Here is a 27,300-nt window from a genome sequence, read left to right as displayed (position 1 = left end):
CCAGCTGTTTCCAGAATCTATTGGCAAATGAGTGTGCAGAGTCTTCCCTTCCCCAATCCCAAGAATACCTCCCCCCTCCCCCCACTCTCATATAGTACCCCACGCTCCTTCTGGGTCCTTATTTCATGTTTAAAAAACAAAAATAAAAAAAAACAAACAAAAATGTATTCTGTACAAGGATTGGCCTGGACACCAGTGCAGCTTCGTTCCTCCTGGGGCAGAGGAGAGCACTAGGTCTCAGGGACAGTCTGTTGTGGGGTTGTCCTCTAAACAGGCCTTTGGCACCTCTTCTCTCCTAGGCCCCACTTCCCTTGGTCCTTCAGAACCCAAGGTCTGGAAGAAGGCTGGGCAGGGCCACAGCCTCAGGTATGCAGACCATGGCTGTAGCATCCAACATCTGGTGGGGCAGGACTCCAAAATCAACCAAGACTGCCCAGTGCACCCCTTCTACCAACCAGGCTGGGTACTTCTTGGCTGCCTGGGAATTCAAGCAGGAAGGAAGGTTCTTCAGAGCATGTTTCTGGCACAAAGCTCCCCTTGCCATGGTCACAGAGCCCTCGATCAGCTTTCCAGTGACGGGCTGCAGGTCGGCCTTGCCCCAACTCCAGGATTCAGCAGGGCCTCAGCACACTTGGTCTCTGGCTCACACTGGAACATCCAGGCCCAGGTACTCGGGGTTTTCTGCTGTAGGGGTCCCTTCAAAGGTGCTGGGTGGAGGCCCTCGTTCTGATCGGTCCTGGTTCCAGTAGTAGAGGTTATCAAAGGCTGGGCTGAATGCTGGAGGAGGGTGGGGTTGGGTACCAGTGCTTCCCCGAGGTGCCAAGTACTCTGGGTTCTCCACAGCACCCCCAAAGGCAAAAACGTCTTTGACAACCCCATTCTTCCCAGGGGAGAGAGTCTTGGGCCTTTCCAGAGTGGCACCAGCAGGTCGGACAGAAGAAAGAGGACCCTCCGGGGGTAAGGTAGGCTGTGACCGAACTTCTGGCTGGTTCACATATTCTGAAAGGCCAAGTGAACAGAGTTCATTAGATGTCCCCCCTGCCATAACTACTGCCCCCACAGAGGGTTCCCATCCCCCCCTGTCTGGGAGGAAGCCTGGATTCCATACCTGGCTGGGGGCTGCAGGTGAGGGGAGCAACGTAGCCATCCATCTCCAGGGGCAGAGGCACTGTGGGGTCCTCACTGTACCGCTGCAGGGGGCTGAGGTCATGTTGGGGGAGGCTCTGCAACCCCTTAGCTGCCCCTACCCCCAAGTCACCATCGAATACATCAGAGCCAGCCCCTTCTGAGGGGGCTAGTGGAGACCTGGGTGGTTCTTCTTCAGAAGGCTCCAGCCCCAGGGTCAGCTCACCACCTCCACTCTGGAGACAAGATAGAAAGTTACAATGGAGTTGCTCATGGGGTCTGGGAGGGGCCTTCATGGGAAGTGGCAAGGTTATAGGAGAAAAACGTCATCTCTGGGATGAGACAGTCATTGTGGAGAAAAAGGGGTTACAGGAGCTAAGAAGCAATGAGAATCCTCAGGGATAATGGGGTCTCCACAAGAGGGGAATGTAGGTGAGCACCAAAGAAAGGTACCCAGGCTGGGTGCTGGTGGCTCACGCCTGTAATCCTGGCTGCTCAGGAGGCTGAGATCTGAGGATCACAGTTCAAAGCTAGCCTTGGCAGGAAAATCTATGAGACTCTTAACTCCAACTAACCACTAGAAAACTAGACTGGAAGTGGAGCTGTGGCTCAGTGTGGTAGAGTGCCAGCCTTGAGTTTAAGCCCCGTAAAAAAGAGAGAGACAGAGACAGAGAAAAAAAAAGGCACTTAGTGCATCAGCACAGGAGAGGTAAGCTACCAAGCCATCATATTATGACTAACACTGACCCTGGTGGATGAGCTTCGATGCCTGCGGTGGGTGGTACCCCCTGTGCCTGGAGCAGGGTCTGGGCAGAAGAAACCCTGTTGGGGTACCAGGTACTCCTCAGCATCCACCAGGTCCCCCATGTCATCATCCTCCAGCAGTGAGCGGTAGAAGGTGCTGTCCAAGGGACTGGCTGTACCCAAGTCCTCATTCTAGGGAGGAGAGAGATAGAAGTGAGGGCCCCAGCCTAGCCCAGCCTGGCATGCAGTATTTGGCACACAGAGTGCCAGAGGTGGGCATCAGACGTTCTTTCCCCTCTCTTCCCTCTGCAGGAGGTGTAGGCTTAGTGAGAGGTATGGGGTAGGAAGGCCCAGTACCTGGATGACCACAAAGCGCTGGGGGTCCCTGGCCATGCGAGAAAATTCAACCACCAACTCCCGGAATCTTGGCCGGCATTCAGAATCAATCATCCAACCTGGGGGAAGAGGAGGAGCTCGGCATCGTCATCCTGCACCCCTAACCCTGTCCCCATCTCAAGTCAGGCCCAGACAACCCTGGCTGATGCTGAGTTCTCATGAAGCAGACCTTGAGAAGACTCAGGGGTCTTGAGCTGGAACCATGGGGCATTTCTCTTAGTCCCTCTGGTTCTCACATGTTGCAGTATAGTAGGCTATCGGTAGCTGTTAAGCTAGAGCAGCTCAGGACTTCTATTGTGAAAGGGATATGAGGGGCTTCAAGTATACCAGGGCTCTGGGCCCATTTTCATCCTGCTCTTGGTGCCTGGTATCCCTGTGGGTCCTCTTCCCTTCCCCCATCACACACGCTCAGCCCTATCACGCACATTTGACCATGATCATATAGACGTCAATGGTGCAGATAGGGGGCTGGGGCAGCCTCTCCCCCTTCTCCAGCAGGTCAGGGATCTCCCGGGCAGGTATTCCATCATAGGGTTTGGCTCCAAAAGTCATGAGTTCCCACACAGTCACACCTACAATGAACAGGGTATCAGAAGTGGAGGGCAAGAGGCAGCAATGGTCTGTGAAGTACAGAAGCTGTGCCCAGGGGCTTGGGGCAATGGCAGGGGAAGGGACAGGATCCACCCAGTCTCCCCTCTATCCCTGGCTAGACACCCCTCCCCCAGCCCCAACCTGCTCTCACCCCTCCAAATACCACCCCCTCTCCATGGTTCCTCATCCAGCCTCTCTCCCCCAACACACACCATAGCTCCATACGTCACTCTGGTGGGTGAACCGCCGGCGGAGAATGGATTCTAATGCCATCCACTTGATGGGCACCTAGGAGGACAGAGGCCCTCAGACTGGGTGGGGAGGTAATCCTTCTCAGCGCCGCCCCCCACCAGACCCCTCTCCACCCTGCTCATTCTGCTCCTTCCTCCCACCTTGCCACCATCCGCGTGGTACTCAGTCTCATCAATGTCCAGCAGCCGAGCTAGCCCGAAGTCTGTAATCTTGACGTGATTTGGACTTTTGACCAGAACATTGCGGGCAGCCAGGTCCCTGTGTACCAGCCGCACATCCTCCAGGTAGCTCATGCCCTGGAATGGGAGGTACCAGTGTGGATCTTCAGACTGGGCCTCACCCTGGTCACCCTCCCAGAAGATCACCCATCCTACCCCCACGGAATAACGGGAACTGGCTCCCAAGGCACCTGCAGGGTCCAACCCCAACAAAGGCATACCTTGGCTATCTGCACACACCAGTTGAGCAGGTCCTGAGAGCCCAGGCGCCCTCGGTGTTCTCGGACGTGGTCCAAAAGGCAGCCATAGGGCATAAGCTGTGTCACCAGCTGCACCGTGGAAGTCAGGCAGATGCCCAGGAGGCGAGACACATAAGGGGAGCCCACACCAGCCATCACATAAGCTTCCTGTAGAGGAGGATATGCTGAGAGGGCATGGAAGACTACAACTTGTCCAACCGTCATGATCCCCTCTGCACAACCCTTGGCCCAGGCCTGCAGACTGGATTAATCAAAGTCAGATTTCATTAATCCAGTCTAAGTGTGTAGCCAGGCTGTCCCTCACAAACTCCCTCAGGAACGGGTAGCCAGGCTTACATCCAAGATTTCTTTGTTGGCTTTGGGAGATGTGTTTTCCCTCAACACTTTGATGGCCACAGGGATTTTCACGTTCTCTCCATCTGGGATCCAGATGCCCTGAGCAGGAAGAAGAGGATGGGAATGAACCAGGAGTATGGACCAGACCCAGGTTCTTCTTTATGCCCCTCCCTCTAGCTTGCTCCATTCCCTCCCTCAAACAGCATTACTTGGTGTCTTCACACACACACACACAGCCCTGGGCCCCATCCTCCAGATTTGCCCACCCCATGCCCCAGCCCCACCCCTAACCTTGTAGACTGTGCCAAAAGCTCCAGATCCAAGCACCTTCACCTTCCTTAGCTCAGTCTCTTTCAAGATCCGCATCTGAGCCTGGTTGGGTATTGCTCCACTGGGTGTCAGAGGCTCCACCAACTGGGGTGAAGGGGGTGGTGGGTCAGTGCCCGGCAAGCTGCAGGCCTCAGGTGGGCTGGAAGGCCCTTATTTCGCCTCACCTCGGTTTCCTGCAGCAGCCTCCGCATTGTGTACTTTCGGATCTTCTGGCGCCTTCGCTTGATTAGAATCGCAAGGACAACTCCCACGACCACGAACAACAGGACACCCACCACGGTAGCGATGATGGATGTGACAGGGCTGGGAACAGGAGCCAGGATTAGCGGTTAGGGGCCAGTCTGGAGCAGAGGGTCTGAAGGGACCCTATGGGAGTACATGAAGGTCCCTGGCATTCCAGAATGGAAGTGGGAAGAGTAAGACAGCAGGGTCTGACACTTTCTTCCCTAAACCTGCCTTTGCTCCCTTCTACCTCCACAATAAAGTTCTAGACCCTCTGCAATATACACAGCCCCAAATCCTCTGTGACCTGGCTCTTGGCTCTATCTCAGGGCTCAAAAATGTCATGGTGTAAAACTCACCAAGGAGTGTGTTAATATGCATGGCTCCGGAGCCCTACTCTCATAGATTCTGATGGCTGCCTATCCTGAAACCCAGGAAGGTCCACCTAGGGGTTCTGATGCTCTAATCAAAGTTTTCACCTTCAAGTCATGATTTCTCACACCTCCCAGCCTTCACATATACTTTTCCTAAGGCCAGAACCACCATTTCTCCATCTTTTAAGACTTAGATCATCCCCCCATCCCCCACTAATATACTTTTTTTTTTAATAAAAGCTCATTCTGGGGCAGATGGAATACCTGAGTACTAACTAGACTTTTTTTTTTCTTTATTTTGTGACTAGCTCTTGCAACATAATCCAGGCTAGCCTAGGACTTGAGTCTCTCTTGCTTCAGCCTCCAGAGTGCTGGAATTATAGCCATGTACCACTATGCCCAATTACTTGACATTCCAGTCATCCTTGTTCCCTTCTACTCTATTCCCTCCCTGCCCCCACTCCCTTGCTCAGCCCAGGGCCTGGCATGATGAATGTTGGGTTTATGAGACAAATGATCACATACATATACTCTCGGTCTGTTCTCTTTTCCGAATCTTCTCATTGCCCAGAAAAGCAAGGCTTGTGGTTTGATGGTTAAGGCCTCTGCCTTCTAAATCTGTCTCTTACCTGCCTCCAATCTCTCCCTTCTCTCCTCCTCTATGTGTTCAGCAGCCCCCCATACCAGAGCCTTTGAACACCTCTGGATTGGCTAACACCTAGCAAGGCTTTCTACCTGAGGGCAAGGGAAATGCCTGTACTCCCTTCTGGAAGCTTCCTGTCATACTCAAAGCCTCTTATCATCCCAGTTGAAATTCCCAGGTAGTACAAGTCTGTAATCTCAGCACTCAGGAGGATGAGAAAGGAGAAGCTTGAAATCTTAGCACTCAGGATGAGGTAGGGGAATCTCAAGTGGGTGCCGGTGGCTCATGCCTGTAATCCTACCTACTCAGGAGGTGAGATCTGAGAATCCTAGTTCAAAGCCAGCCCAGGCAGGAAAGTCTGTAATACTCTTATCTCCAAATAACCCCAGAAAACCGAAGTGGCGCTGTGGTTTAAGTAGTAAAGCGCTAGCCTTGAGCTGAAGAGCTGAGGGACAGCGCCCAGGCCCAGCGTTCAAGCCCCACAACCCCCCCCCCCCAAAAAAAAAAGACAAAGAGAATCTGAGTTTCAGGCAAGCCTAGTCTAAGAGTGAGACTAAAACTAGCCTGCCCTACATGAAACCCTACCTCAAAAACTGTTTTCCAGGGCTGGGAAGGTGGCTTAGTGGTAGAGCGCTTGCCTTGCATGCATGAGGCCCTGGGTTCGATTCCTCAGCACCACATAAGCAAAAAGAAAAAAGCTGGAAGTGGTGCTGTGGCTCAAGTGGTAGAGCGCTAGCCTTGAGCTGAAGAGCTGAGGGACAGCGCCCAGGCCCAGAGTTCAGGCCCCACAACCGGACCCAAAAGAAAAAAAAAAGTTTTCCAGTCCCTCCCCAGCTCTATGGCTATACTCTGCTCAGTCTATCATGAATTGAACTGACCAGCATCCCTTGAGAGACATAGGCTACTCTAGTGTGGGAGGTACTAGGTATACAGGCTACATGACCCCACCCCACCCACCCCATTCCTCCCCCAGCACCCTGAGCATCCTCCATCCACTTGTAGAAGCAAATTGAAAGGAGAATCAACACGGGGGAAAATGCATGGGAAGTGACGGGTGGCGTGTCAGTGACCACCCAGGGGTCAGGAAAGAAGGAAGAGGCCACATGGGTATCTCTAGGGGCCCAGGCCTACCTGGCTCTCTGCTCTGCGGGGCAACCCTTGTCATCCAGGTCCACACAGCTGCAGAAGAGAAAGTCCCATCAACAACTCTGAGAACAGCCTCCTGGGGTGGGTGTGGCTAGGTTATAATCCCCATCAAGACAAAGGCAGAAACTGGGTTGAAGGTTACCAGGGCTCAATCTATCAGCTCATAGGTTCCCAACTCCGAAACCCCACCTCCATGGACCCCTACCCCACCCCCCCAGCTAGGCAGGAAGGAAGGGAAGTGCATCCAAAAAACCTTTGATTCTGAAAGCTCAGCTAGCCTGGCACCAGTGGCTCATGCCTATAATCCTAGCTATTCAGGAGGCTGAGATCTGAGGATCGTGGTTCAAAGCCAGCCCTGGCAGGAAAGTCCATGAGACTCTTATCTCCAATAAACCACTAGACAGTGGAAGTGGCACTGTGGCTCAAGCGGTACAGGGCTTGCCTTGAGCTGAAGAGCTGAGGGACAGCACCCAGCCCCAGAGTTCAAGCCCCACAACCAACAACAACAACAACAAAAAGCTCAGCTATTTCCTTCATGAAGGAGTCTTGGGGTACACTGCCCAACTTCTGAGAAAAGTGTGGCAATATCTATTTTACAATATGGGGCTGGGAGTGTGGCTCTGTATAGAGCGAGTGCTTAGCATATCCGAGGCCTATTTCCATCCCCAGCACCAGCCAATCAATAAAATAACATCTATGATGTGGCAGTTCCATCTCTCAGTACATACCCCAAAAAGCCAACACCACGATACTAGGACATGCACAGGATGCTCCTTTGCATGTGGAGCTGTATTGCAAGAAACGGTTAAAAAAAAAAAAAAGCTCCATATTTCTCAAATAGCAACAGGGTCAAATAACATTTACATGAAGTTTGTTGTTGTATGTGTGTATGCCCATTCTGGAGCTTGAACCCAGGGCACTGTCTCTGAGCTCTTTTACTCAAGGCTAGCTCTCCACCACTTGAGTCATAACTCCTTTTCCAGCTTTTTTTTTTTTTTTTTGCCAGTCCTGGAGTTTGAATTCAGGGCCTGGGCACTGTCCTTGAGCCTCTCTGCTCAAAGTTAGCACTCTAACCACTTGAGCCACAGCACCATTTTTGGCTTTTTCTGTTTATGTGGTACTGAGGAATCGAACTTAGGGCTTCATGCATGCTAGGTAAGCACTCTACTCCTAAGCCACATTCCCAGCTCCAACTTCAAGCTTTTTTGGTAGTTAATTGCAGATAAGAGTTTCAGGGGCTGGGAAGGTGGCTTAGTGGTAGAGTGCTTGCCTTGTATGCATGAGGCCCTGGGTTTGATTCCTCAGCACCACATAAGCAGAAAAAGCTGGAAGTGGCTCTGTGACTCAAGTGCAGAGCGCTAGCTTTGGGCTAAAGAGCTGATAGACAGTGCCCAGGCCCAGAGTTTAGGCCCCACAACTGACAGAAAAAAAAATTCAGACTTTCCTTCCCAAGCTGGCTTTGAACTGTGATCCTCAGATCTCAGCCTCCTGAGTAGCTAGGATTAGATAGGATTAGCTACTCAGGAGGCTGAGATCTGAGGATCATGGTTCGAAACCAGCCCAAGCAGAAAAGTCTGTGAGACTCTTATCACCAATAAATTATAAAACAAATAAAGCTTGAAGTAGAGTTGTGGCTCAAGTGGTAAAGGGCTAGCCTTGAGCAGAAAAAGGTCAGAGACAGCACCCAGGCTGTTCCTAAGCTCAAACCCCCGGACGAACACACATGTACACACACAAAAAAGTTATTTGTAAATAAGTACAGATGGTTTACAATCCCACCTTAGTAAAAAAAAATAGGCACAGAGAAGCAGGCTGGGTGCAAAGCTTGGTGGCAGAGCACTCTCAGTATGTGTCATACCTTGGGCTTTATCTCTAGCCTGACACCCCCCCCCACCAAAAAACAAGGCTGGTTGGAAAGGTGGCTTAGTGGTAGAGTGCTTACCTAACATGCTTGAAGCCCTGGGTTCGATTCCTCAGTATCACATAAACAGAAAAAGCCAGAAGTGGCGCTATGGCTCAAGTGGTAGTACTTGCCTAGAGCACAGAGAGGCTCAAGGACAGTGCTCAGGCCCTGAATTCAAGCCCCAGGACTGGCAAAAAAAAAAAAAAAAGGCAAAACATTCCAAATTATTAACAGTAAGACAGAACTGCTAGCAACGTTCATATATGTTTCGTGTATTAAAACTGTGTGTGTGTGTGTGTGTGCACGCGCGCGTGCGCGCATTGTGTGTGCGTGCGTATGTGTGTGTGTGTGTGCGCGCGTGTGTGCGTGCGTGTGTGTGTGTGTGTGTGTGTTTTGTGCAGGTCCTAGAGCTTGAACTCTAGCCTTGGATGCTGTCCTTTTCACTCAAGGCTAGAGCTCTACCACTTGAGCCACAGTACCACTTCGGGATTTTTCTGTTTTTAACTGGAGATAAGAACCTCAAAAACTTTCCTGCTTAGGCTGGTTTCAAACCATCATCCACCGATCTCAGCCTCCTGAGTGGCTAGGAATACAGGTATTTTTAATGTATTTTGTGATTAGAAAAAAGATAACAATGTCTGGGAGTGGTGGCTCACATCTATAATCCCAGCTGAAAGGCATATATAAGAAAGTTGAATTATTTTAAAAAAAAATAAAAAAAGCCAGGCCCTAGTGGCTCACATCTATAATCCTACTTAGGAGGCTGAGATCTAAGGATCAAGATTCAATGATTAAGCCAGCCTGGGCAGGAAAATCCATGAGATTCTTATCTCCAATTAACAACCAGAAAAGTGGAAGCAGAGCTATGGCTCAAGGGGTAGAGAGCTAACCTTGAGAAAAAAGCTCAGGGACAGTGCCCAGGCCCTGAGTTCAAGCCCCACATCCAAGAAAACAAACAAAAACTAAAGCAAAAAGAGATAGGAGTGTGTGTGTGGTCCAAGTGGTATAGAAGACTCTTAAGTTCAAAGGCCTAGTATCACTCAAAGAAAAAGAAAAGATGAGAAAACTTAAAATTGTCCCCCATTTACAATGAGAAAGGCTCCTGCAATGAGAGCTTTCCTTTCCACAGAAAAGAACTCTGGACTCACGAGTGTGTGCAGTTGATGGGGCACGGCTGGCACGTGCCTTCTTCATCTGGGAACTTCCAGATGGGCATGTAGGAGAGGTCAGCCTTCACACCACTGGGGCAGCGGGACACGCAGAAGGGAGGATCCTTGTAGTTAGCACAGGCCTCACATTGGTCTGCCTCCTGGAGGGGCAAGGAAGGGTTGGGGGCGGTGGTTGGCACCAACAGCTGAGGAGGGTCAGGCCCTGATCCCTGACCATTCAGTCTCCTTATTCCTGGGACAAACACTTCAGTCTCTGTAGCCCTGCCCTCCTTCAAACTCTGATTGTGGGGGCAGGGGGGTGGTTACGACAAGGAACTGGAGGCGCCCAGAGAGGGACATGTGTTATCTAAGGTGCAACAGACAGTCACTATTATGTACAAAGCCTTTCCAGGGCTTAGGCACAGTGCCAAGCCCGGTTTAATTTTGTTCTCACCACACCCAGCAGGGTGGGTACGGTTACAACACTCATTTTATAAACACAAAAACTGAGGCTGGAAGCAGGACCTGGACTTGAATCCAGGTGAGCTGAGACCTGAGCCTGTAGATCTAACCTCCATCGGGCAGTTACAGGCAAGGATACAGGGCTCATGGGGACTTTGTCACAGCTTCCCCCAGCAGGACCCTGGCCGTCCCCAAGTTCCCACCCTCCTGATGCCCAGGTCTGAGCCCAGAGCCTTCCCCAGGGCCACTAGATATCAGGTTGTTAGCACACCTGTCCCATCCCTGGTGACCCTCCTCCATGCATCCCTCCCACCAGCTCCTCACCGATCCAAAGCAAGTCACTGAGCCATTCTGGGGCTGACACTCAGTATGACAGGGCAGACAGTGCCTGTCACTCACATACTCCCTGGGAAGCCTGAGAGAAGGGGTAGGTGGTAAGAGGGCTGGGAGGTACCCTGGGCACCCCCTCCAGCTGCCCCCTCCTCTGCCTGGCATACCCCTGCAGGACTCGGCATTCCTCCACACATTCCTGGCCCCGGAGAAACTGACTGCAGTTGACGCACTGGGTAGGCCCCGGCCCCCAGCAGTGCCCATTGGCACACAAATGGTAACAGGCCTGGCCCTCGCCCACTGCAATGAAGAGGAAGGGGTCAGAGGCGGCTCCCAGGGAAGAGAGAAGCCAGATACGGTGAGTGTGGTTCTGGGCTGGAGGGGAAAGGGGCAGACAGGTGCTGGGCAATGCAGGGAGGGGAAGAATTCTGATTCTAGAAACAGGGGGAAGGGAAGGATGACAAGACAACATGGTAGGATCTAGCCATAAGCCATGCCGACAGGCCAAGCCAGCCAGAGCTGAGTCACGAACAGGGCTCCAGGAACAGGCAGTCTGCATAGGTAGCAGACCACAGCTAGGGGCCTGGTAGCACTGCTCTGTGCTGGCTCAGGGCTGGGTTCTCTCTCTTACCACATGCATCCTCTGGCCGATTGCCACTATGAAGCAGGGCCTGGTGGGGGTTCCGGAAGAGCTGGTCCCAGGGCACCGTGTGTATGAAGCAGAGGTGGGTGTTGCGATGGATGAGGGCCAGCCCGCTGCCCAGCTCCCGCAGTGAACGCAGCCCCAGCCAGCGGATGCCCAGGCCTTGGAGAGTTAGCGAGTAGGCGCCACTGCAGGAAGTGAGGTACTCAGCTACTGGGGGAGGGGGCACTTTACCCCAGGCCATTCCTGGTCAGGGAAGGCCGTCCACCCCTTCCTCCTGTCTCAGTATCCTGCCAACACTCATGGAAATGCCACAGAGTAGTCCCTGGGGACCAGGGCCTCCTCTCCCAGTACTCACTCATACAGAACGCGTCCCCGGATGACTTGAAGGTTCTGGAAGACACTGAGGTCAGGCAGGCTGTCTGGCCATGCTGAGATGTACAGGTAACCTGTAGGCAGAGGAGGAAGCTAGGGTGTGGGAACAGGACTAGGATCCCTGACCTCCCCTGAAGGAGTGGGGCACAGAGAGACAGAGCTCACCTGTGATCTCCTCCAGGGTCTCAAACATTTGGAGGTGCTCAGGTTTCAGGGGGGCAATGTTGGAAGTAGGGATCCTGGAAAGAAAAAGAGGAATTAGCAGGTCCACAAAAAGGACAGCATGACCTGTTCTCCTACCCCCCAAACCCCTGACCAGAGAAAGCCCTGATACCTCACACTCTCCATCTCCCACCAATGTCTCTACTCACACCCATTTTGCCCATCAAGCCTAGCTGTTTTTCCCTCCTGAGCTTTTCCTGTGTCCCTTCTAGGTTGTTCACCCCAGGACAAACACTGACCTCATTTTTCTCACCACAGTAGATCTGTGTTTTCAGAGTCTCACATAAAGGGAATTACATGGTATGGAATCTATATCTGGGCTTTTTTTTTTTTTTTTTTCAGTCATGGGGCTTGAATTCTGGGCCTGGGCACTGTCCCTCAGCTCTTCAACTCAAGGCTAGCACTCTATCACTTGAGCCACAGCGCCACCTCTGGTTTTCTGGTGGTTAATTGGAGATAAGAGTCTCATGGACTTTTTGTTGTTGCTGGCCATGGGGTCTTAACTCTGGGCCTGGGCACTGTCCCTCAGATCTTCAGCTCAAGACTAGCGCTCTACCACTTGAGCCACAGAGCCACTTCTGACTTTTTCTGCTTATGTGGTGCTGAGGAACCGAACCCAGGGCCTCATACATCCAAGGCAAGCACTCTACCACTGAGCCACCTTCCTAGCCCTGACAGACTTTGTTGCCCAGGCTGGCTTTGAAGCACAATCTTCAGATCTCACTCCTTGAGTAGCTAAGATTATAGGCATGAGCCACTGGCGCCAGGCTTTTTTTTTTTTTTAAGACAAGGTCTTGCCTCAAATTCTCAAGTGCTAGAATTACAGGAATAGGCTACCACAGTAGTCCTTGATTCTGGCTTCTTTGCTCTACACATTCTTTTTTTTTTTTAAGTCTTTTTATTGTTATTGTAAAGGTGATGTACAGAGGGGTTACAGTTACATAAATCAGGTAAAGAGTACACTTCATTTTGGAGAGCCCTTTCCTTGCTCTCTCCCAGTTTTTCCCTCCTGACCCCACCTGCAAGTTGTATAGGTTATTTTTCACCTAGTGTCCTGTGAGTACATTGCTGCATTTGTTCAACCTTTGTCTCTCCATCAACATGTTCTTTTGTTTGTTTGCTTGCTTGTTTTTGCAGTTCTGGGTTTGAACTTGGAACCTCACACTCCCCACGCAGAAGCTCTATCACAGAGCCACACCTCCAGCTGTTTTTCACTGGTTATTTTGAAGGTAGAGCCTAGCTGCCTGTCTAGGCTTGTCCCTGCATTAAGATCTACCTACTTCAGGCTTCCTGTCATTGCCTGCAAGACAGGCCCACACTACTGCATCCAGCTTCTCTGATGGATGTTTCTGGAATAGAAAAGGCATGTACCTGCACCCAGCTATGAACTGAAAGGGGTCTCACAAATCACTTTTTCCCAGGCTGACTTTGAGCCATGATCCTCCCATTCTCAACCAACCGAATAGCCAGGATTACACACATGAGCCACCAGTGCCCAGCTTCAGCATTGTTTGGAGATTAATTAATATCACATGCGCTGGTGGTTCATTTCTTTTTGTTGCATTATGGGACTATATTGTATGTATATATTACCTGCTGACATAACACTAGAGTCATTTCCATTTGAGGCTATTATGGATAAAGCTGCTATACTGCAAGAGAATTTTGCTTTACTGACTTGGGTGAACCTCCACAAGAGTCCATGTTTGTGGATAACATGTCATTTACAAAAATATAACCCAGGGCTGGGAAGGTGTCTTGGTGCTAGAGTGCTTGCCTAGTGAGGTTCTGGGTTCAATTACTTCATACCACATAAACAAAAAATAATAATAATTAATTAAAAAATACAACCCAAGTCAGGTACCTATAATCCTACTACTCAGGAGGCTAAGATCTAAGGATCACAGTTCAAAGCTAGCTTAGACAGAAAAGTCTATGAGACTCTTACCTCCACTTAAGCACCAAAATCAGCTGGAAATGGAGATATGGTCAAGTGGTAGAACAATAATAGCCTTGAGCACAAAAGCTTAGAGACAGCGAGGTGCTGATGGTTCACACCTGTAATCCTAGCTACTCAGGAGGTTAAGGAGGCTGAGATCTGAGAATCACAGTTCAAAACAAGCCTAGGCAGTAAAGCCCATGAGACTCATATCTCCAGTAATGAGCCCAGGCCCTGTTTTCAAACCCCAGACCAACAAGCACACCAAAAAAAACACGCCTTCAAGCCATTACCCTCTGGTTTCTCATCCACCTCCTTTGCATTCCCAGCCTCCCACCTCTCCCCAATGATCCCCCAGAGCTGTTACTACCCTCTCTGGGACCTAAGGACTCAGTGTCCAGCTTGACATCGCCTCAGGCCATTGTGCCCATCCTTACCCTTCAAAGCTCTCTGGCAAAAATGCCAGGCTCCCAAAGATCTTCTTGCAGCCAGCAAACTCCTGGATGTTGGCACTGGTAACTGCCCTTGCTGCCCGCAGATGTTCCATACCCAGACCGTAGCATACTGTGGGAAAGGGGACAGGAGATAAGGGAGCCATCTCTGGCATATCAGGATCCTGTCTTTGGTTCCTTTCTGGGACCACACTGGCGGGAGACAGAGGAACTTGATCTGGGGTTGGGGCAGGGCAGCAGATAGTGAGAGAAAAGGATGGGCCCCAGAGGATCCAAGGCATTGTGGGACACAGGGCTGGACCACAGTGTGTATGCAGAGGGACAGGAAGCTCATCTGGCCCAGGAAGTGGGGAAGTGGATGGGTACCTCGGGCACAGGGTTTGCTGCATTTTTCACACCGCTGTGTTCCATCCTCGGCTGTCACTTCCTGGTTGTTCGGGGGACAGACCAGCGTGCAGGACCCCACGTCCGTAGACAGGTAGTTGTCTGCAGAATACACACCACTTGCCCTGGCCCTTCACACCTCTCCATGAACAATGGTTCAAGAAGAATACTATCAATCAATACTTAACTGCCTTAACAATGCAGCTGAACTCTGGATTTTCATTTACTTCCTAACAACACCTGTAGCTCAACAGCACTGTTAAGGAAGTGGCGCTATGGCTCAAAGTGGTAGAGCCTTGAGCAAAAGAGCTTAAGAGCAGTGCCCAGGCCTTGAACTCAAGCCCCACAACTAACAACAACAAAAAAAGTTTGTTAACAAAATTAATTAAAAGCCGGGCTGGGAAGGTGGCTCAGTGGTAGAGTGCTTGCCTTGCATGCATGAGGCCCTGGGTTCGATTCCTCAGCACCACATAAGCAAAAAAAAAAAAAAAAAAAAAAGCCGGAAGTGACGCTGTGGCTCAAGTGGTAGAGCGCTAGCCTTGAGCTGAAGATCTGAGGGACAGCGCCCAGGCCCAGAGTTCAGGCCCCACAACCGGAAAAGAAAAAAAGAAAAAATAAAATAAAATTAATTAAAAGCCAAGTAATCCTAGGTACTTAGGAGGCTGAGATCTGAGGATCGTGGTTCAAAGCCAGCTGGGGCCGGAAAGTTCATGAGACTCTTATCTCCAATTAACTACCTAAAAACTAGAATTAACTATCTAAAAACTCTTATCTCTTGGGCTGGGAAGGTGGCTCAGTGGTAGAGCACTTGCCTTGCATGCATGAGGCCCTGGGTTTGATTCCTCAGCACTACATAAGCAAAAAAAAAAAAAAAAAAAAAAGCCGGAAGTGGCGCTGTGGCTCAAGTAGTAGAACACTAGCCTTGAGCTGAAGAGCTGAGAGACAGCGCCCAGGCCCAGAGTTCAGGCCCCATGACCAGACCAAAAAACAAAAAACAAAAAAAACTCTTATCTCCAATAAACTACCTAAAAACCTCTACTACTCAAAGTAGTAGAGCATTAGCTTTGAGTAAAAAGAGCTCAGGGACAGTGCCGAGTTCAAGCCCCACGACTGACAACAATTTTTTTTTTTAATCATTAAAAGTAGGGCTGGGAAGGTGGCTCAGTGGTAGAGTGCTTGCCTTGGATGCATGAGACCCTGGGTTCGAGTCCTCAGCACTACATAAGCAGAAAAAGCTGGAAGTGGCTCTGTGGCTCAAGTAGTAGAGTGCTCGCCTTGAGCTGAAGATCTGAGGGACAGCGCCCAGGCCCAGAGTTCAGGCCCCACAACCAGGAAAAAAAAATCATTAAAAGTAAAATAAATAAATAATAATAATTTTAAAAAAGGTTTGTGTTTAGCAAAAAGAAACTAATCTGGATGCCACTGGCTCATATAGTTAGAAAGCTGAGATCTGATGACTGGTTCGAAACCAGCCTGGGCAGACAAATTTGTGAGACCTTTCTCTCCAATTAACCATCAAAAAGCCAGAAGTGGAGATGTGGCTCAAGTGGTAGAACACCAGCCTTGAGCAAAAACCCAAGCAAGATCACATGGCCCTGAATTTAAGCACAGAATTATGCAAATTGGTCTGACTTTCCACTTGCCCGCTCTTACATCATGAGGAGGTGGAGCCAGGACCTAAAAGCCTACTCTGACTCCTATAAGAGGAAGAAAGAGGTTCCCCAGGCCAAGGCCCAGCCCCTCAGCATCCATCAGTGAATAGAGGTGCTGGTACCCTGATTTACGCAGATCATCCAATAATAAACACTAGATACTGTTCTAAGAGCTTAACCAATATTAACTCATTCAAACATTGGAACAGCCTTCTGAGTTTATTATAGTTATTGTTGCTCACATATTGCCAGGTCACAAGCCTGGCAGTCTAGCTCAGCTGCCTGTCTTTGTGCCTCCTGCTCCTTAGCTATTGAATGCATGAGGTAGCCCTCCAAAGCCAGGGCACATGGACTCACAATACCCTCCCCTTCCCATAGAACAGACCATGAAAACCATGCTTTCCTCCCAGGTACTCACAAGGACAAGAGGTCACACAGCTGGCGCCAAAGGTGTAACGGCCCTCAGGGTTGGGCATGGACTCGAAGGTGTCTGTGTTGTAGGTGACCAGGGCTGGGCAGTGCAGCTCACAGATGCCACTATGGTTGAAGTGGAGGCAGGCCTGGCAGGGTCAAGCCACTGGTTGTTACTGGTTGATTTATTTTTTTTTCTGGCATGCCATGAGGAACAAGGCAATCCCAAACAAGGTGCCCCCCCCCAACACCCTGGGGCCCAGGTGACACAGGGTAGAAAGGCACATACCAGGCAGTCAGAGTGCTTGGGACCTGTGCAGCCCGCAGCACACTGCTCATGACAGCAGTCTGTGGGCAGCCGGCCTTTACAGCGGGCACAGCCACTGGCACAGATGGTGCCAGTCACTGTTGGAAAGAGACAAGATGAGACTGAGTCCTAGACAACAGATTTTTACCACCATCATCTTTTATTTATTTATTTTTGCTGGTCCTGGCCTTGAACTCTGAGCCTGGGAGCTGTCCCTGAGACTCTTAGTGCTCAAGGCTAGTGCTCTACCACTTGAGCCAGTGCCACTTGGGGCTTTTTCTGAGTAGTTTATTGGAGATATGAGTTTCATGGACTTTTCTGCCGGGGCTGGCTTTGAACCACGATTCTCAGATCTCAGCCTCCTAAGTAGCTAGAATTACAGGCATGAGCCATGGGTGCCTGGCTCACCATCATCTTCTGAGGGACCTCCCACCAGCCCATTACCCCACCCCCTCCTAAGCCACCTGTCACCCACCTGCCCTGGCCCTCCCAGCCACTGGGCCTCCCTACACTCACAGATCTGACAGTCCGAAGAACTTTCTCCCCAGCAATAGTTATCTTTACATGATGAAGCACAGGGCGGGCCTGGGGACAGAACACAGAGAGAAGTGGTGAGAAATATTGGGCAACAAAAGGGATCACACAGACACCTGTCAGTGGGTACCCAGCAAGGGAGAGATCCAGGAAGAAAAGAGTCCTCCAAGGAAGCAGTGCCTAAACCAAAGGCAGAGGAGGAGATACAGAGAAGGGACACAGATATGGCAGAAGAGATTGAGGGGAAAAAAAAGAGCCGGGTAGGATCAGTAGCTGGGCTAGGCAGGCTGACAGAGAAGAGGTAGCAGCAGGCAGGAATGTGGCTTACACATCCGGGAGCGGTTGGTGTCTATGACCGTGCGAGCCAGCTGGTTGTTCTTGTGAAAGATGTCCTTCCACAAAATGGTTTCCTGGTAGCAGAGCTGGGGGTTCCGCTGGATCAAAACTCCTCCCTTCAAGATCTCTGTGGGGAGGGTAGTAGTTAGGGGAGCCTCCTCTCTTCAGCGCCTCTTGCCTTCTGAAGGGAAGCAAACCCCTTACACAAGTCCAGCTCCCCCAGACAGCAGGGGAGCATCTTCAGCATCTTCTAGCCCTGTCCACCTCTCTCTCAACACGAATAACTTGGGGCCTAGAAGGAGCAAGTCACCATGTCAAGGGCCAGGCATTCTCTTTGCTTCTACCTCATCCTAGGCCCACTGGCTGGTGGTTAAAAGAGAGGGGCTGGGGCTGGGACTGTGGAGGAAGCATATGCAAGGCTCTGGGTTCAATTCTCAGCATTGCACAAATGCACATACAAAAGAGACTCTAATGTCTGAAATCTAGTTTAGCCACTATCTATCTATATAACCATGAGCAAGCCATGTATCCTCTGTAAGCCTCTCAGTCTTCTCCTCTGGAAAATGAGAACACTGAAGGATGAAGAGAAGGACTTACAGGACTGTCATCTGACTAGAACAAGACTCTGAATGAAATGGGCGCCTGGAATGCTACCTAAGGTTAGGACACAGTGAACTCTAGGACTACTGCATACAGTCTACCACATTCCGTCCACTGCATACAGTCCACCACATGCAACCTACTTTTTTTTTTTTTGTGGGTCATGGGACTTGATATCAGGGGCCTGGACACTGTCCTTGAGCTCTCTACCAGTTTAAGCCACAGTTCTACTTCATACAGTTCACCCTATACAAATCTACCACATGGAGTCCACTGTATGGCAGTCCATCACACACATTCTATTGCATACAGTTCTCCAGATACAGTTCCACAGGTTGCTCACTTAGAACTTAGACTCAGCCAAGTGAGAGCAAAAACAAGCTAGCATTCTAATGATTAAATCGTGCAGGTTGGTACAAGCTACGATTTCCTGAAAAGAAGTAGAATCAACCTGCCTGCTTTTTTCTTCCTTCCTTCCTCCTTTCTTTTCCTTTCTTCCCTCTCTCCCTTCCCTTCCCCACTCCCTTTTCTTTACTCTCTCCCTTTCCTTTCCTCTCTCCCCCTCCTTCCTTCCTGCTACCCTCCCACCCAGAATTCTTCCTTTTCTTTCTCCTTCCTTCCTTTTCTCCCTTCCTAGCTCCTTCTCTTCCTTTTCTTTCCCCTTCTTTCCTTCCTTCTTTTATGGGGTCCTGAGGTTCACATCCAGGATTTCACACATGCTAGACAAGTGCTCTACTCCTGAGCTATACCTTAGCTCTATTTCCCTTGTCTTCCCAGGGGAGGCCCTGCCTGCATGCATTAGAGAGAACACCACTTCACACACACACACACACACACACACACACACACACACACACACACACACACACACACACACACAGCCTCTTCATGGCTCGCATTAGAGAGAACACCACTTCACACACACACACACACACACACACACACACACACACACACACACACAGCCTCTTCATGGCTCCCAGTGGCTCCAGGCAGTTCTCAGTGGCCAAGGAAAGGCTACAACGATGGTGACAGGCACCTGTGAGGCTTCGAAGCTGCAGCTCCCGCAGCCCTCCTAGGGCAACCCCCATGGCAGGGGTGGCACTGTCCAGAGGGTCTCCGTTGTCTAGCACGGCCAGCGCATAGTTGTCCTCGAAGAGCTGGGTGCCTCGCACGATCCGCAGCCTCTGCAACGGGATCTGCCTCACCTGGCTGTGAGCCACCAGCATGTAGCCCTGAACCTCCTGGATGTCCTGGGAGGGAAAGGTGGGGCGCAGGGGGTGAGGCAGGCCTGGGCTTTGAACACTCCTGCCACCCTCCCCCCAGGCCTCTAGGAGCCCCCCAGCCCCTGAGCAGTCCTGTTCTCTCATGGTAGAGATGAGATGGAGCAATAAGCTGTTTCCATCTGGCCTCACCAGATTCCTGACTGATCAAGAAAGATAAAGGGGGGGGGGGGAGGAAGCCCAGAACAAGTGCTCCACCCTCCGGCCATCTCATTTCTCCAACAGAAAAAAAAAAAAAAAACATGGAAGGCCTGGAAAAGATTGTGTTTGCAATCTGAAGTCCAGCACCACACAGATGACCCTATTCCAGGGCTCATGGACACAGTCCAGCGGGCTGGTCTCCTTTCTCTCCTGCCCAGAATCTACAGATCTTTCTCTCCTGGCTTTCCCAATGGGACCTCTAAGATCACTGCTGGTCCCAATAGACAGACAGGAAAGCTGAGATCCACTGAAGCTAAGGGTCCGGACCTGTCCCGGGACAGCGATTGGGACAAGTGGACAGGGGAAAGGGAAGATGCTAGCAAGAGAGCATCCCACCAGAGGTATCCACAGCCAGCTACCTGAAGATAGAACCAACTAATTTTTGTCAGAAAATGGGTGGAGGTTAGACATCAGAAAGAACCTCCTGCTTAAGGAACCACTATGAGAAGAAATAGAAGGATAAGCACCCTCTTCTACCTCCACCTCTAAAAGAAGGGCTCAGCCACTCTGGTGGGCCCAGCTGGGCTTATCCATGAGCCTCACCTGCAGAAAGGAGAGACTGGCATTGGCGGGCAGGTAGGTGAGTTCCAAGTTGCCCTGTACCACCTGGCAGCCCTCGTAGAGGTGGCGGAGCATTTGCAGGTGGGTCTCAGGACTGGTGGGGAGCTGCAGCTTCATATCCGTGCCGGTGCACACTGGTAAGAGGGAGCAGGTGGGTCATTGACCAAACCTGGTCTCCTCCTCACACCCACTCCTGAGTCATGCCATGCCAGACATGGAGAAAAGCAAGGCTGATGGCCCCTCTTCCCACAACCTTGTACCCACAGATCAACATCAGAAGAAAGCTTTTGTATTTAGGAAGAAAGGGAGAGACCTGGCTAGAGGGTCCCCTCTGGCCAGGCCACCCCAAGCACCCACAGGGGCCCCAGTGTGTCAGCCTGTGGCGCTTGCCACCAATACAGGATATGGGCTGCCAAAGAAAGCCTCCCTTTGTCCCCAAAAGCTAGACTCAGAGCTGAGAGTAAAAAATCCCCCAAGAAAGACAAATGATGAATCACAACTCTTCTAGACACCCCCTGACCCTCTCCCAAACAAACAAACTCAGGGCTTTCTCCTTCTGCCATTCCAACACACCCACGTGTCAACCTCCTGGCAAGGGACACCAGCCCCCGCAATGCCACCCAGAGAGTAGGGAAGGAAGGTCAGCTGGAGTCATGGCTTAGGGCATGGGGTGGCAGGGGGCGGGGGCAATCAGAAGTCTGGTCATCACTGCAGAAATCTCTAGAACACCTCTGTATAGAGAAACAAAGCCTGGGACCCCAGCTAAGGGGACCTGGTTTGCAGATCCTGGCCAGGCTTGCTCTGCAGATTCCTACACCAGCACCCTCACCTTTACCACCTCCTCAGGGCAAGACTCCAGAACCAGCTGGCAGAATCTATGCCACGAAACTCTTGCCACAAAGACACTACGTCAGTCCCATGGACCCACCCAGTGCCAAGCATCTGCCAAGGGGCATCAAGAGAAGTTCCCATCCCTTGCCCACCTGCCCGTCAGCCTGATGTACTAGAGACCAGACGCTCCCACTGAGCCCCGCCAAAGCAGACTGGAGGGCTCAGAAGTCCAGGGAGGGGGCTCTGGGTAGCAGCCAGCACCAGGCCTGCCAGTAAGAGGGGGGGTAGATTAAGGTGCCCAGTTGAACTTGTTTTTCTGCTCTGGTGAGAAGATGAATCACCTGGTGTGTCTTGCCCAGGAGGTTTGGGGGGGGGGTGGAGGGTGTCCTGGAATACACAGGCCCACAGGTGCCTGAACTGCCCAGAATTCCTGCTGGTCACTACCCGACCTCCCAGGCACTATGGGAGGCCAGTACAATGGCTTTGGGCTCGGACACTAAGGGCTCTGCTCTCCCAGCAACATGGTGCCTAAGGCCCAATCCCAGGGGATAAAAAAGAGCTGTAGAAAGGCTGGAGGGCAAGTCCCTGAATTCTCTGTCTGTGCCCAGAGCCAGCTGGTGATGTCCTGGTAGAACTGGGAAGGGGGTCTCTAATCTCAGCCCTCTGGAAAGATAAGGAAGGAAGCAAAGAGGGAGGAAAGGGAGAGTCCAGAAATAGAACCCAAGGGTCCCTCTCCTAGATGGAGCAAGCCACACCTACTCACGTCCCTCTTCTTTTCTCCCTCACAGACTCCCAAGAGAAACAGGAGCTGGGGGTGGCAGGCCAGGCCCAAAATAACGCCCTGCCAGGACCTCCCCCCAGCCTCAGCCTTGCTGCTTCAGCTGCTTATAGACACAGCTGTCCCTAGACCCAGACCCCAGGCCTTGGCGAAACTGGGGACAGGGACAGCAGGGCTGGGGTAGGGGCCTCACCCCTCCTCCTCCCATCAGTCTACCCCCTGTGGCCCTCTGCCACCTGCAGGGGACACCAGCTGTGGCAGCCAAGCTATGAAACAACAACAACAATAGCAACCACCATGGTAACTGACCTCAGCATCTACTATATAAGCAGCAGACCCTGTCATCCTCCAGGGGCTGGGCCTGCTGGCTCCATTTACCAAGAAGGTAACTGAGGCTGGCAGAGGTTAGAACCTGCCAAGGTCATAAGGCAGAGCTGAAGGTACTGCTCACAGGCAGAGACCTTACCTACCACATGCAAGGCCCAGGTTCAATCCCCAGTTTGACAAAAACAAAAACAGCCTCAAGTCACCAAGTTTGTGAGCTGTAGATGCAGGATTTGAACTCAGGTCTAACTTATGATTCCATATTCTTTTCCTTTCAGCCTGACTGCACACACAAATAACACATCATACCCCCACACAAATGTAACAGCACAATAATTCTCTGATGCCACCAACAAACCCACAGACTCCGTCCGGGCAGGGCAGGGTGGCTGGGCTGGGCAGGAGGTCAGAGAGAGTGGCAGCCCCACCCACCAGTAAGTTTGTTTACCAGATTTGTGGCCCATTTGAGTAAGACTCTTAAAGTGTTTGCAGTGATAAAATTGGTACCCTGAGACCTACTCTTGGGACCTGGAGGCTGCCAGCTGACACCCCCTTGACAGGGGGCCAAGAAATCCTTCTAAATACCTTCTCTGCTTCCAGAACCTTCCCATGCCCTACTTCCTTACCAGACACCCCCCTATCTCCCCTCACCATGGTCCTCATAGCCACCTGGCCCTAACAGTTTTCTTAGGGTCAGAAAGTCCTAACTCTAAATGAGGTACCCTTTGCCTCTAAGACACTTGCTCTTGAGAAGACTCATGCTCCAAATCTCTGGGACAAAGAGAGACAGTGAGGCAAGAACCAGCCCAGAATGAATGAATGAATGAATGAATATGAATGGATGCGTGAAGTCTAGTCAAGAGTCTCAAACAAAAGAAATCAGTATTCATCTCTCTGCTGCTCAGAGTTGGTCAGAGTCTTTAAAGTCATTTTCTTTTTTTTTTTTTTGTCGGTCGTGGGGCTTGAACTCTGGGCCTGGGCACTGTCCCTCAGCTCTTCAGCTCAAGGCGAGCGCTCTACCACTTGAGCTATAGTGCCACTTCCGGTTTTCTGGTGGTTTATTGGAGATAGGAGTCTCATGGTCTCTCCTGCCCGGGCTGGCTTTGAACCGTGATCCTCAGATCTCAGCCTCCTGAGTAGCTAGGATTACAGGCGTGAGCCACCAGCGCCCGGCTAAAGTCATTTTCTATTGGACTTCAGTGGTCAGGGTTTAGTCCTGGGCTTGAGGGATTCTCCATTGGAAGGCCCAGAATGTTTGTCTGTCTTTCTCTCTCTCTCCCTGTCTTCTGCATGTCAGGCAAGCGCTCTACCACTGAGATACAAATCTGGCCTCCAGATGCTTATTTGCTCACAAGAAAGCTAACACTTCCTTTGGTCTCCATGAACATTATCAAAAACAAAAACAAAAAACTACCTGCATCCCCAAGCTCACCAGTCCTGGACCTAAGGACCAGAACCCACTCAAGTAACTCACTCACTTGCCATTAATGGCTGGAGTATCAAGACTCAAATATCAGGCCAGGGCCCAAGACTGGGGTCTTTAGGCCAGAACCCCAGCTCAGACCCTTACTGTGTGACCTTGAGCAGGTACCTTCAGCCCAGAAGTGAAGTCAGATTCATCTCCATGCCCAGCAGTGCTGTGGCTTAGTTTTGGTCCTCCATGAGTATTTACTGACCTAAACTTGGCCATAACAACTCAGACTCCCTCTGAGGAGGTGCATGAGTTAAATGAGAGGGTGAATGGAGAAGCAGTCTGTAAACATGCGAAGGGTTTGTAAACAGTCCTGAAGCAACACAAACATTAGCTATAATAATTCTCCCATTCCACCTGGGAACACGCTCGGTCCAGTCCGGTGGGGTGGGGGGCTAGGAGGCCTAAGGGGAAAAGGGGCTTCCCACAAGTGGAAGGCAAGAAGGGGCATCTTTTTTCTAGGTCATTCCATCACCCAAAGGTAGACATACTTTGGATCCTACTCAGTCCCACACTGGTCCCTCATGTTTCCACTCCAGTTGCTTCCCTCACCCAAAAGGCCTATGTGTCCCAGTGGCTTCTGACCCCTTCTGCCCACCATCCCTGAAGGGCCCAACAAGATGGCAGGTATGGGCTAGTCAGGAAGGGAGTGGACTTCCCTGCAGCTACCCACCCCCATGTCAGCCAAAGTCTGAACAAGAGGATGGGAAAGCCATACTTTTGAATAATCAACTCGCATCTCTTCCTTCATGCAGCTGGCTGCCTGGCTGCTCCCAATGTGTTCTCAACTTATTCCTGTTGAATGGAACAAAACTATGACCAAACCCTTCTTCATTAGAATCCAAAAATGCTCTGGATATTACTGGGTGGCTGGAGACCTTGATAATTTTCTTTGTCTTTCTGAGCTTCAATTTGCTCATCTGTGCACCTACCTCACAAGACAGTGCTGAGATGGAATGATGCGATGCCATTTATGAAAAAGAATCAGGCATTTAAGACACCCACCAGACATTTTTAAAAAGTGGGGGGGGGATGTCACAAAACAAGATACAGGTAATTGTAAAGAAGGAGACGTGTATTGGAAATGCAATCTTTTTTTTTCTATTTGATCTTCTCTTTTCAGATGTTTTTCCTGGGATGTAAAAGTGAGTTTTCCCCCTTAGTTTTTTTTTGGGAGGGGAGGTCCAGTCATGGGACCTGAACTTTGGGCCTGCGCGCTGTCCCTCAGCTCTTCAGCTCAAGGCTAGCGCTCTACCACTTGAGCCACAGTACCACTTCCAGCTTTTTTCTTTTTGCTTATGTGGTGCTGAGGAATCGAACCCAGCGCCTCTGGCATGCAAGGCAAGCGCTCTATCACTGAGCCACCTTCCCAGCCCCTCCCCCTAAGTATAGTTAAAAAGACGGAGGAAAGTTTTTTGGGGGGATCATAATGCAATCAAGATACAAATGAGTTCTGCAAGATTAAAAGGGCATCTGGTACAATATACCAAAAGAACCTTGATCCCTAACAAAGAATCTTAGCAAAATCCTAACTTTCAGCATCTTCCCTAGGTCTCCCATCTCCACATTCCCCCTGACTCCAGCTCTGGGATATCATCTGGGTTCTGCTGGGGGGATGTGCTACCTTTTATATCGTTCCCTACACTGTCCAACTGTTATGTCACTCTGCACCCAGTAGGTTAAGCCTCCAGGAGGCTTCTCCAGTCCAGATCCCAATTCTGCACAGGGATGCCCTCCCCCCCCCCCACCAAAGTGTGGGCACAGCCCAGCATGGCCTAATCTTTCTCAGCAGAAGATGGAGACACCCTCCTGGGAAATAGGGAGATGAAGGATGGGTTCTCAGAGAGAAGAGCCTTCTTCCTCAGCTGGGAGTCAAAGGCCACCTCCCAGTGTTTACAGCAGACCTAGCCCAGCACCTTAAAGGGAGTTCCTGGAGAGGGCAGAGTTCAGTCAGTGTCCCCAAGACATCAAGGGAGATTGCTGTTTGGCAACACAATGCCTAGACACAAAAACACAAAGACCACACGGAACAGCACAGCCTACAGCCACACACACACACACACACACACACACACACAAGTTGTGACAGGGTCCTTGGGGACACACAGGTGTGATGATTCCCACCCCTATTCAGACTCCCAGACCCACAGATGGCTTCCCAAAATGCTCCCCAAAACTTGCTCACATTTGTTGTCCTACACAACTCAAAAGATTTAGGTGGCATGCAACTTATACAGTGCCTCGGCCAAGACCCAGCACAGAGTATATGTCATCTTTATCGTTACAGAACAGATGGACAGATGGGTCAGGGTCCACATTGTGAACCACCCTCCCCTCCCCCCACTCCACCCCCCAGCATGAAGAAAGCAGTAGTAGAACCACCTACCCTCAGTAGACCCCCAGCTGGCTTTATTTCTTCAGCTCCCTCCCCTCAGCTACCCAGGTGACTTTATACATAGGTCCAAACCAGAAAACCCACCACCACGCTCCAGGCTTCAGGCTTTCCATAAGCCTCAAAAGCAAACACATTTCCTAAGCCGGCCCCCCAAATGATTTGTTCCAAACAGGGCTGGGAGGGTATAATATACTCTGTAGTAGATGGAGAGGTTGTCTGACATGTGCCAGGCCCTGGGCTCCATCCCCAAGACCTTGGGGAGGAAGGGGGGGGAGAGAAATCTGTTCAAAACAAGTGCCTGCCCCTCCCCCAGTCCAGATGAGCGCCCCCGCCCCCTCTAAAGCGAGGCCACTCCACCACCCCACCCGCCACCCGTCCTCCCGGCTCGGCAGGGCAGGTTGCTTCCCTCACCGGCCCCTCTCCCCTCAACCCTGCAGAAGCTGCAGTAACTAAACCCAAACGTCCCGGAGGGGGCGGGAGGGGGACCCCCAAGAATCCAGCTCGGTCCAGTCCGGAGGCGGAGGCTGCCAACTGCAAAAATCTGAGGGGGGCTCAGAAGGGGGAAAACACAACACGCAATTCACCCTCCGGGAGGCAGGAGTAGGGGGGAGACGGGGGGGGGGAGAAAAAAACTTTCTAGACGGTTCAGAGAACTTTCCTGACAAGTTCCCAGCGCCTCTCTGCGGTCCAGAAAGCTCGGGTGTCTACCGTGGGCCGGCTGGAGCCGCTTCGGGGTGACCACCCCCCTTCCACCTCCCCTCGCCCCTTCGGGACGGTGGGCCCGGAGGGGCCCCGTGCACCCCCTTCCCTTCCCCGCCCCCCCCAGCGCCCCGATCGTTTCCCCGGCCGCTCCGGGGCCCTTCAAAGCCCGCCGGGCTGTGGGCGCAGCCGCAGGGGCCGGCGCCCGCTCCGACCCCTCCCCAGTCCAGACCCACCTTGGGTGCCCGCGGCTCCGGGGGGCAGAAGGGCGAGGAGGAGCCCCCAGCGGCACCAGGCCGCCAGCTCCATGGTGCTCACCGCGGCTCCGGCCCCATAGCTCTGGCTGGACCGGGGCGGGACCGGGCTGGACGGGGAGCCGGACGTGGGGTGGGGGTGGGGGGCGCGGCGGTCACCTGCGCGGG

At 51.5% G+C, this 27,300-nt stretch overlaps 1 protein-coding gene across 1 annotated transcript; it reads right to left on the bottom strand.

Annotated features, from left to right (window-relative positions):
* Erbb2 (erb-b2 receptor tyrosine kinase 2) lies at nt 1-27,237 on the bottom strand. Its single transcript, XM_013038068.1, has 27 exons — nt 27,115-27,237; nt 20,363-20,514; nt 19,375-19,588; nt 17,728-17,862; nt 17,382-17,450; nt 16,848-16,963; nt 16,566-16,707; nt 14,478-14,597; nt 14,097-14,223; nt 11,664-11,737; nt 11,482-11,572; nt 11,112-11,311; nt 10,648-10,780; nt 10,475-10,565; nt 9,689-9,849; nt 6,623-6,670; nt 4,417-4,555; nt 4,214-4,336; nt 3,923-4,021; nt 3,548-3,733; nt 3,249-3,404; nt 3,069-3,144; nt 2,691-2,837; nt 2,227-2,324; nt 1,873-2,061; nt 1,109-1,361; nt 1-999 (listed from the first exon to the last, which is right to left on the bottom strand). The coding sequence occupies exons 1-27, from the start codon at nt 27,185-27,187 to the stop codon at nt 644-646; spliced, it is 3,768 nt and encodes a 1,255-aa protein (XP_012893522.1). The 5' UTR covers nt 27,188-27,237; the 3' UTR covers nt 1-643.
* Nucleotides 27,238-27,300: the final 63 nt, after the last annotated feature.

The sequence above is a fragment of the Dipodomys ordii genome, unplaced genomic scaffold (genome assembly GCF_000151885.1).
Source record: "Dipodomys ordii isolate 6190 unplaced genomic scaffold, Dord_2.0 Scaffold7, whole genome shotgun sequence".
Classification (NCBI taxonomy): Eukaryota; Metazoa; Chordata; class Mammalia; order Rodentia; family Heteromyidae; genus Dipodomys; species Dipodomys ordii.
The sequence above is the reverse complement of the archived record's forward strand: the minus strand, read 5'-3'. Positions and strand labels throughout refer to the sequence as shown.

Coding starts and splice junctions, on each gene's coding strand:
- Erbb2 (XM_013038068.1), bottom strand. CDS start 27,187: ATGGAGCTGGCGGCCTGGTGCCGCTGGGGGCTCCTCCTCGCCCTTCTG. Junction 14,224..14,477: donor CAGCAAACCCTGTGCCCGAG/GTACCCATCCAC, acceptor CCTTTCCCACAG/TATGCTACGGTCTGGGTATG. Junction 2,062..2,226: donor AGCGCTTTGTGGTCATCCAG/GTACTGGGCCTT, acceptor TCTCCTCCCTAG/AATGAGGACTTGGGTACAGC.